General features: G+C 44.1%; 1 protein-coding gene across 1 annotated transcript in view; it reads right to left on the reverse strand.

Annotated features, from left to right (window-relative positions):
- Positions 1-4,477: 4,477 nt before the first annotated feature.
- MAP2 (microtubule associated protein 2) overlaps positions 4,478-11,470 on the reverse strand; it is a 68,744-nt gene continuing 61,751 nt past the window's right edge. Inside the window, 3 exon segments of the mRNA XM_035892024.1 lie at positions 4,478-4,693; positions 4,978-5,090; positions 5,614-5,695. Of these exon segments, the coding sequence (XP_035747917.1) occupies positions 4,478-4,693; positions 4,978-5,090; positions 5,614-5,695 (411 nt within the window).

Here is an 11,470-nt window from a genome sequence, read left to right on the forward strand (position 1 = left end):
GGGGAGGGGGGCGGCCCTGCTGCTCGGCCAACTGGAGCTGTGATCCAAGACTGGGACAAGTCCCCACCAGCGGCCCAGCTTGCGACAAGGGGCTGGCTCCGGCCATTGGCGACACCTTCACACACGTCCGCGCTGGCGGCAGCTGAAGGGGACACCGCGACAAGCGAGGGGGAGCTGGCCCACCCGTCGGCCTCCTCTGCCTGCAGAGCTCGACTGCTCAGTGCGGGGCGATGCTAACCCTCGCCTCTGGGCTGGGACCCCGGGTCGAAGAACAGAATAATGTACTCGCACAAAGCAGGGCACTATCATCACCCTGCAGAAGAGGATGCTCGCTGTAAAAAATGATTTTGACAAGAAGTAGCAGGGCCTAGCTGAGAAATATGCCTTAATCTGCTCTGACTTCTGGCACGGCGAACTATGCAATACCAGCAGGGGTAAGGTACCTTTTTTCCACGCAGGGCAGCGATGCACAGTGGCTGAACACAGGAGGAGCCGTATCACAAACGGTGGAAACCAACACAAGCAATTAGATGACAAGCGATTTTATTTTGCAAAACAATCACTATACAGCAACAAATACAATTGCAAATCGGATTGAAAAACATGAACTACCTACCACCAGCCATTCAAGAAATGCCTCTTTTATGGTAACAGGTTCTAGAATTACCAGAAAAAACACAGGTTTGTAACAGCAGACTGTATTCCTTGACATCCCAGCATACAGCATGGTTATTTGTTGGCTTTTTCTCTTTGCTAAAGTTGAAGTGGCTTTTATATGCTTGACATTTCCAAGTGCGAAACTAATTTACCTTCCTGCAGTGGGAATTGCTGGAATTGCAGAGGGAGTTGCATTAGCAATCTGGCTAGTGAGTGAACTCGACACACACCTAGGCTAGAAATCTACCTGCATCGATTTTCGTAGCAAACGTGATCTACTCTTCAAGGCATTTGCCTTCGAAGGGACATTTGTACTTAGGTTTCAAACAGTATTTGGTCCAGTATGGGAAAAACTTCTGCTTGCGTGTGGCAGTCCACACAGGCTGCCTTTCGACTCCCTTTGGGTCGACGTATATAGGCAAACTTAGATTTGTAAGCAGTCACGATGAGGTTACTGCTGTACCTTAGCAGAGCATTGAATGGATAATACCATTTACTGCTGTACAGTGAAAATATACATAGCCCTTGTGGGCACACAGTTTCCCCCACCAGTATTAGTTTTTCCTTTACAGTTGCTGGACAGTTGTTTGCTCAACTTTGGTTTCTTTTCGCTTGTGGTTACATAGAAACAGAACTCTGCGGATGGGGCAGAAGCACTTTTTCTTTTGTCTCTACAACTTGATGGATTATTAATTTGGGGCTCCCCCCTCGCTATCCAAACAAGGCCTCACCATTCCTTTTGTCTGGACCATCTCTGCTTTGTTACAGAGTTGGGTCTTGGGCACCCAACGTACCTGCTGGCTCAACATGCCTGTGGAAAAGAAACACAACAGATGCAGTTTCCAGGAGGCTGGCTCTATCCTCTTTAGTGGGCATTACGTATTTACAGAACTGTTGTTTTTAAAACCAACACTCTTTTTGAGAAGTTAAGATTAATATGAGGCTTTTTCAGTGAACATCTAGAGTCATGTAACATAACTTGGGTTTGGGTTTTTTTTTAATTTAACAGCACAAAACTCTTTATTTCTTTTCATCTAACTCCACAGGATTCTTTCTATGGAAGGATGATTACGGTTACAAAGGTCTTTGCTTGAATCAAGACAAGAAAGCTCATTTTAATGCATGAAATAAATGACTTGGTGTGTTACACCACTCTAACTTTGGACTCAGGTGGATTAACTAAGCTTCGTTTTCTAGAGTATGTCAGTTTTAAAAGTAGAACAAAAACCCCCTCGAGTCTCAGGTTCACACTGTTCTCACTAGCTAGTGTTCAGCTTCAGAGAAGCTGAGGTTCAGTAGTACCACAGACCCTCTCCCACATTGGCAAAAGGCATAAAAAACCCCCAAACCACTGCAAGGCTAATTTATATTAATTGATAGTATGACCAGAGCAACGTGACATAAATGCTGTTTTGTTGTTTTTTCTTTCTCTCTGTTGTTTTTCCAGAAAAACGGGAAGAGGCTTTTAATGCACCTCACTCAACACTGTTTCCATGTGAGTTCTTAGGATTACTCTAAGCAAAACTATAACAAATACAAGGCAGAAATCAGAATCCTCCAGATGTACTAAGAACAGTTCTAAACTCACTGTCCTTTGTATAAAACAACTGACTTACAAACAGTATTAGGTACTTTATAGTGTGAAAAAGCTTTCTGCAGAGCTGAAATGTTGTGTGTGGGGCCGTTAGGAGTCCATCTTCAGTAAAATTTTGAGAGATGTAACTGTTTCGTTTTGTCTTTGTACTGCTGTGACAGGTTAGCCAAAATCCCCCTTTGGTCCACTGAATATTTACTGTCTAGTAACTGTGCATTTGCTACCTGAATTTAATGATGGGGAACCCTGTGCTATTAGAAGAATCCTTCTCCACAGACAGAAAAATCTTCTCTATGAGTCTTTTCAGACCAAACCCCAACACACACACACACACACACACACAAATTAAGAAGGAAAAAGAACAGATCAAAAGCTTCCAACACACAATGTTAACCTAATACATGTATCAAGTATAGCTCAACTGACAGTGCAAAGTTTAGTTAAGAGATTTCAAAAGGAAAAGATCAAAGAATCTGTAAGAATGTAAACTGGTCATTTCATAATGTCTACTGTACATATAGTATCAGCAGATGGTAATCCACTGACGAGTAATACTACCATATCACCTTCAGGGTTCTCTTAGTGTCCATAAGATAGCGTCGGAGTTCTCACAGGTAACTCCGTTAGATCAGTTGTTTGTGTATCTCTGCCCTTTATCTTTTATGCACACTTTTCCTTATACTTTTTATAGTCAATATAATCCCACTTTGCTCAGATTTATAGATGCCCTATTTCTGGATGAATCGCTATGGCAACCCAGTCTAGGGAGCTCATTTTATTTATTCATGTACTATAATTTACAGGCATCTCTGTAATGTTTATCACTGTTACCCGAGTGCCTGGGTGTGTACGTAAGACATCACTGAAGGAGTGGAAACAACATCTCAATACTTTTTTCTGTGTTTCAACTTTAGCAAAAGAAAAAAATAAATAAGTCTAACAATCACTGTTAACTACAGGAGTTAAAAAAAAAAAAAATAAAAGAGAAAGAAAAAGAAAAAAAGCCAGAACCAAACTATTGTCGATTTTTTCAAAAATCCAGAATCCAAACTCAGCCATCTTTGGAGACCCTTTTACAAACATCTGGACCCCACAAAAATCATACCTTTGTGAAGAACGGGAGGGAAGGGAAGAGGGAAGGAATCCTTTTTCTAGCATCACAGAAGAGACTTGCATCTGGCACTAAAACAGGGTCACGGCTTTTAGTTGTTACAGAAAGCAACTTCATGCTAAAATTTTCATCTTTTTTAAATGTTTTCTTACGAGTAGGGAAAAAAAACCCTGCTAACATCTACTTTTACATACCTAAAATTGCAACACCAAAGGGTGCAAGAGACACAGATACTGTGAATAAAGAAGTAGAATATTCAAGTATATGAGGAGGGCGTATCACAAATGGCCACAGAGAAATATATATATCTATAATACTGTATCAAACAGATGGAAAGGATGTGAAACCAGTGGTGCGTACACAAATCTAGCCGCTTAACCAACTTTCTAATCAGACACAAGTCCATTGGGGTGGTGCTTGCTTTCAACAGCTTTTTTACGTCACTTCCCCAAGCACGGTTCAAATGTTTTCAACTACTGTTTTTAGTTATTAGTTAAATAATTTATTGGCTTTTCAGCTATACACTGACATAATTAACCTGGTCCAAAAAAAGTTAATAACTTAATTCAACTTTTGTTCTACTCATTTATACAAAATAACACTTTTTTTTAATTAAACTTGAATTTCTCTATATGCCCTTCCTTCTGGTAAGCAGACCGTTAATTTAACCTGTAATAACTTACAATGGGCAACCTTTCTTCTTTTATTTCCCCATCTATCAACAGAACAGTGAAATGAGCAACTTGGGATATTAACAAGGCTCGTCAGAAAGAGGTGGATGGCCTTCAGGCACATGAAAGGTAAAAATGCATTTTATCATAGTACGGTACTCCATGCAAGACAGAGCAGAGCAACAATAATTGTCCAATGTAACATACTGCAGTTGTATACCCATATAAAGCCAGTGTCTTCCTGTTGTAAATGGAGATCAGGCCAATTTCTGCATCTATTTAATTTTTTTTTTTTTTTCTGTTTTTTTAACTGTATGGTAACTACAAGTCTTGGGATGTGACTTAGTTTTAGACATGGTAAAGAATGAATGTAACACCTGCTCTGAGCCCATTCTTGCCAAGAGCCTAAATATTATTACTTCATACAACGTGAAATGAGCAAATTCATAAGCCCTGCTTAGCGAGGGCTGCCGTGACATCTTCAGCAAGGGTAGCAAGCTGGGGCGATTCAAGCAGGTTGATGCTTCCAGAGGACGAGACGTTGCTGAGTCTGCGTGGTGAAGCCACGCTGGACCTGCCTGGTGACTGCGTGATGATCTCAGCCCCGTGATCGACACGGGCTTTAGCATGCTCTCTGAAGTTTAGCTTCTGGCTGTCAATCTGCTCCAGGAAAGCAAAGAATTTAACACACTATACATTCACCAAATTATCTCGTTATAGATCATCATTTGGGTCTCGTTTTGTTTACTTTTAAGAATTCTTACAAGGATTGACGCTTCTTCACTCCTTAGAATAATTGAAACTGAAGATGTTTTTCACCTTACTTAATATACATTGGCTTACTACATTACATTCTCTTACCATTTTGCTGAATTCACAGCTCTAATAATTTCACTGGGCCAGGGGCATAGCGGTAGCCTTTTCTCTGACAGCTGTCCCCTTACCTTGACATTACCACCACCAGGTACGTGGTGGGCATTTTCCAGTGAACCAACTTTAGCCTGAGCTTTTTCTTTGAAATCCAGTTTCACACTCTCAATTTTCACACGCCCTCCTCCTAGACAGAAAAAGGAAATACAGATTTAAGAGGCTGGAATGGCTCAGGAGAAAGTTGGACTCGACACACATGGGTGGACTCACATTACTTCCCTTTTAGTTGAGATCTAAGGGTTTTATAGAAGTAGAGAATACCATGCTGCATGTTCAGTAAAACATAAAATCTTCAACATGGATTCAAACTGTAAGCATGTGCTGCAGCCTTACTGATTTTCATGGGATTTAAGCATATGCTTAATTATTTTGCTGACTTTAGTTTGCATTTCAGTATCTTATCAAACTGACATTATGCCACAGCAGCATCCTTCTGCATTATTTTTTTATCAACTCTCTAAACTATGTGGTCCCATACCTTTATGTCTTCATATATTTAGTTAAGTAGAGTTAAGAATACGATTTTTATTACCAAAGTGTATTTACTTTCCCTTGGACTATAAAAGAGAATGGTATCATCCATGATTTCTCCTTCACATAGCAGGATTAGGTCTTTGCTTTGTCCCACATCCCAGAAATTCCTACAATACCTGGCTTGTGGTGGATATTCTTGAGTGAGCCACACTTGGAAGTCACATGACTCAAGTCGATCTTCTTGGTTACGATTTGTACCTGTCAAAAGCACACATACAAATACAGGAATGAAAAGGATAAAATAAGTAAAAAGCCAAGTGCTGCAGAGGAAGAGCCCAAGCCTCTACAAACCACTGGAAAAGGAGAGATGGTTAGTAGAAAACAGACCATGCCACAAAGGAGGAAACACCTAGATTAATACAGCAAGCTTCCTTCCCACCTAGGGAAATGACAGAGCTGGGCTAAGCTTTACTATCAGCAAAATGAAGAGAAGGACAAAGCAGATGAGCTTGTGGGTTCTTTCTAAAATATTTCTGAGTCCCCTCTCAGGGTGGATGCTCTGAAGCCCTGCATGCAGCAGGACCTATCCCGTTTGCTTCTGCTCTTGAATGTGCATCCTGGCAACTAGGAATATTTTGGTGGCTGTTTTTTTTTCTCTACCATCTGTTTCGTATTTTCTGCATCTAAATACGGTAATGCATTTCAGCTCAACCCACTATGGAGAGTCTGATGAATCTACAAATGTGACTCCTGCAGCTGTACCTGCACTGGTTGGTGTTCGGCCAGCTGGCTTGGTGGTGCTCACTGGATAGCACTGGCGTTGCTCTGCTCAGCCAGGCAGCAGCACAGGCACCCTCCCTCCTCCTGCTGCTCTGTGCCCTGCTGCTGGCCGCGTTGCCATGACTGTGCTGAGCCCAGCTCGGGAACAGCGCAGAGCGACACTGCTGCCTTGCCGCGCTCCCAGCAAGCTCCCAGAAGTGGCCTGCCATTGCAGCGACTGTGTTAGCTAGTCTTAAGGAGCTACAGCCCCTCCAGGCCAGATGGGAGCTCCAGGATGACTGCAATGCCACTGGTTTGCTCACACAACCAGCAATGACTTAAGCCAGCACTGCTGGCTGTACTGGATCTGTTTGGATCAGACATGGCCACGCCATCAGCTCTTCCATCTGATCATTTCCATCAGAGGGGTCAGAGCCGCCATAAGCTATTCCAGCATGACTGCTAGAAGTAACGGGTGCCTGGTCAAACCTCGAGCAACCTCTCTTTGTTATACAGGAATAATGCTGTGGCATTCGCCATACCACTCAGCATGCTGCCTGATCACACCCTCTCTCTGAGCTTTCTTTGTCCTTATGTTTTATTTTTCTTCTTCCTCTCAGGTTAGCTGAGGAAGGACTGACGCACTAGAAGGTACCCAACTGTGAGGCTGGAGTCTCCCTGTGAGCTGGAGTCTGTTTTTCTGGAAATTACTTTCTTGGGCCACTCCCATAAAAGGCACTGAACCGTTTCAGCTCACACTGGACTTCTACTGTCAGCAGCCTTGGGAGTTTAGAGATAACCCTTCTTCTCTCATTTCCTTTTCCCATCCAAATTCTGGAAATGTGTTGTGCTCTGGGGAGAAAGATCAGGAGGCCACCACCGCATACACAGGGTTCGCATGACTACCAGACCAGACTCACATGTGAAACAGCAGTGAGAAGGAAAGTAGTGCTCAGAGGAAGGGAGACAGAGGGGTCTGGCTGTGCAAGGTGGGTCACCACAGTGGAGATGCCTGTTCACAGGGTGTCTGTACTACTTACATTTCCTCCCCCTGCAGAATGTTTGATGTTATCTCTGGAACCACACCGGGACTGAATATCGCTAAAATCGATCTTCTTGTTTAAAATCCTAACCTAAAAGGAATCGGAGGTAACTTACTATATACCATACACACGCTCCACCGGGGTGCAGGAAAAGGGAGCCAGGGTAATTTTTTCTCATGCTGTGACTCCTTCTCCTGACACTTGTATTGAAATGTGAGAAAGTAAACCACGCCAATCTATGCTTAGTATGTTAATGCAGCATTTGTAAACATACTATGCTGCTCTTTTTTTCTACCTCATGAAGTGGTGGCGAAACAGAAAGGGGAAAGTTTTTATACTGGGAGATATAAAAGGGTGGCTTTTCCCTGAAAAGCTCAAAGAACTCCTTGTTTGCCTGGACTGGACATAGTTTTGGACAGCCTGTCCAAGTGATAGCCAGTGTTTCTCCTGAACTGGACACAACGAGAAGATGGAAACCCTTTCCCACAGCTCAGCACTCCAGCCCTTGATGCAGAAATCCCAGATCCAGCCAACTCAGGCACGGGTTGGAATCCTGAGGTATTTTGCCCCTCCTCCTGCCATACATCTGTAACAGCAGCTACATTCATACAACAGACCTCAGAGCGTCCTGTGAAAAGGGACTGACAAAATCAATTAAACTGAAGGCAGAGCCCTCTACTGCTCTATCTCTTTACTGTCATTTACTAAAGGGCAATACAGAAAACAACAGCATCTGGTAAGCTACAGCTGCAATCATAATTTCTTGATTTCTGGTGCTGGCCATAAAGTTGGTCACAACAACTTTCTGGTGCTAGGAGCACTGTGCTTCTCTCCTGTGCTCTTTGTTTCCAGCAGACCAAGTACCTGACTTTCCCTTGATGGTGCCAGCCTCCCTTACAGATGCCAGGAGCCCACCGGTTACCTTAGCCACCGGTGCACTGCAGGCACATGACAGTGCCTGGAGATGAACTCTGCAAAAGGAAGGCGAAGCTGTCCTGTGCTTGACCCCCGTGTCAAAGCAGCTCCTCCACCCAGCAGAACTCAGGTGCCACCAACGATTGTCCTCCCAGGGAATGATGTGCTGCTGGATGGCAGTAACCAGTAGGCAGGGACAACGGGGTGCAGGGCACACACCTGAGTGACAGCACTTCCAGACTTCTTTCAGAGCAAGGGCAGGGGAATGTGCTCGCTAGTGTCAGGCTTTTCGGTGTGTGAGAAGGTGTTTTTGGCCAAGGCTGCACCTGCCTCCTTTGCACCAGGAGCTTTTACTTACTCAGCATGCCACCCATGCAGCATATTCTTTCTCTGGGTTAAATATGAAGCCTTTATTCAAATGTTACATTGGATTTTATTTATTTCTACATTATTAATAGATTATATGAATTTACAGAAGGCCACAGAATTTTGGGCATTATCTACTCGTTTTGCTAAGTGCCACTTGTAGAGCCTTCACTGACATACTACTTAGCACAGTCCTGTTGGCTGCTGTTGTAGGTAAATCTACAGTGGCTAACTGATACTGAGATAAGTGAGAAGGACAGATACACCAGGGTACCTTACTGCGGCTTCTTACCACCCCAGGAACACAAAGCAGCTGCAAACCAGCTGAAGTGGTCAGTGGGACGAAGAAGAACCCTGTGCAGTTTCTGCTTCCTGGCTTCAGGTCCTCAAATTGCCCCAGGCTCCCTGATAGATCTGAGACAAATCACTCCCTCTGAGCCTCACATCTCTCCAAACTAGGAAAAGACTATTTGCCCCTTACAGGGATATCAGATTTTGCCGCTCTTGGCTCCTGCAGGGGGGATTAATGACACATTTTAGATAACGAGTCAAATCCTCTGGCACTGAGCACCTGGAGTGCACTCTTGACTTAAGCCCAGTAAACTCCAAGGAGAAATTTTGAGGGCCACACTTTGCAGCTAATGTGAAGAATTCCTTCACAGCAAGCTCTTTCTTGGGTCCCCCTCATTACATATAATGTAACCACTACATCAGTCAAACCATTGGGATGTTAAGTGTTCTCTAGCTTTAACGGGTAAAGAGCTGTGGTGGTGCCATGTTCAGCAATAAGGGTGATGACAGCACCAGGAAACTCTACAACTGGTAGGTCACCTTCAGAAGGGCATCTTCAGTAGGCAAACTGACTTCTGTCTTTCTCTCTCCCATCTGTCCAAGTAAACCAATGAACATTGAAACATGAAAGGAAATGCCTTTAGAGTTTTATGCTTGTGCTTTCTCGCAATATACTATTTGTTTAAAAATGTACCCCAGTACTATACAAGACAGGTGTCACATCAGTTACAGAAACACATGTCAGAAGTGCAGTCAGATCTGGCTCCCAGAGAGCTTCAGGCCAGACACAACTGGGCAAAACAGAAAGCCTCCTTAGCACTTTCTGAGCACATCTCAGCAATAGATCAGCAGCACCTCTTAGCAATGGCCACAGGGATGCATTTGCTCTGAAAATGCTGACTTAGGGGTCATGGCAAGACCTCAGCACTATGGACTGGGGGCCTATAGCTTAAAAATGGAGACAAAGCAAGGTGATAAGTTGAGAGGGTGCCTTTGATGAAGCGCCTGAAGGTTGATTTGCACCCAGCAGTCTGACAGTTTGTAAGTCTCATGGCCCATGGACCTGGCTAGCAGATATGTAAAGGACCAATCATCTCAATTATTCTCTCTGTCTCACTGGGTGAAATGTGCCCCTGTATAGAGGGGGCAGCAGGAGACCTATGTATCATTTATGTCCTATGCTGAGGGCTGAAGTGAGCTGAGTGATGTGGATGTGTTCTGCTGGTCGTCTGGCACAGGGAGGAACTGCACTGATCCAGGTTTTCCCTGATGATCTGTTTCTCCCTTTCCTGGAAGATACCAATACCCCTGCACGTATTAAAATAATGACTGCCTCTATAACTAAGTGTCCCACAAACTAACAGAGCCTTGTCTTCTACAGATTAAAGCTTTAAACTGCTTAATCCTTCCATCCTGTATTCTTCAGCAAGCCTTATCCCCTCTGGCCAGCAGTATCTCCCAAGCTTTCCCCAGGTCTGCTAGACCGAGCAAATAGAAGCCAATACACAACTGGCCAGCTGTTTGTCGCCTCTGATTGTAGGGAAGGGGCTGAGTTATCACTGCCTTTCCCCCAATGACAATGTTTTGCTGAATCTCTGTTTCATATCCAGTCAACAACTATCACCCAACTTGGAGGGACCACCTGTGTTTCTAACCACTGCTCCCTTGCCAGCACTGGTTGAAATGGGCCAACAAGTTACAAATGGGTTGAGGAAGGCTGAGACTGCCAGCCAGACAGCATGACTGCATGAGCTTTGTTTCCTTTGAGAAATCAGACTGTAAACATCAGAGGGAGAGTACCAGTGAGGGACAGGAACTATTTAGACTAAAGAGAAATTTTGGCTTGCAAACAAAGAATGTAAATGGACTGTGAATTATTTGAAGCTGGAATCTAGAGAGAAATTTGTAACTATCAGAGCAGGGAGGCTGCTCTGGAACTGCCTTCCAAGGGAACAGAGCTACAACAAGAAAATGGTAAACTTTTATGATGGCACTTGATGAAAGGAAGTAGACAATGCAGCTGCCTGTGACAGAGATGGCATGGATGCCATGACTCACCAGAAAGGTCTCTGTGTTCCTGAATGTGTATGTACATCTTGTGTGGGGGTGGAGGTGTGGTAGGTATGTACATATATGCACTTCTGTGGTGCCACACGTTAAGTGAAAGATCAAGCCTGCTCATGCTCTCATTCAGGAAAGGGAACATTTTAGTCTGTGGCAGAAACAGGACTGCTTTCTATTCACACTCACTGAACATCCCAGCAGGACAAGGTCCTGACAGGCTCCCTCATAACCCTTGTGTTGACCTGCCAGTCTGAAACGTGTACATTCTCTTCTGATCGGATGCTGGTTTGCCCAGGTCAGCTGGACAGGGCATAGAAGTTAGTATTTTGATCAGGACCTCAGCATTTGTTGTATCCACGTGAAGTTCAACCACAGTGGAAAAATTAGACACAATGCCGAGTTTATTCCACAAAACCACATTGCCCAAGGATAAAAATGTCTTCTGTCTGAAGCCCTGGAAGTCTTACAGACCTTACCCCCATCCTCTGATGACCCCTCAGCAGTAATCCAGAAGTGAAGTCCAGAGCAGACTGTGTGCCGACTTACACACACGGTACAGCCTCGCTGACCCATGCTACTTCTAGGTACTCCCCAG

Source organism: Egretta garzetta, unplaced genomic scaffold, assembly GCF_000687185.1.
Source record: "Egretta garzetta isolate BGI_Z169 unplaced genomic scaffold, ASM68718v1 scaffold230, whole genome shotgun sequence".
Taxonomy (NCBI): domain Eukaryota; kingdom Metazoa; phylum Chordata; class Aves; order Pelecaniformes; family Ardeidae; genus Egretta; species Egretta garzetta.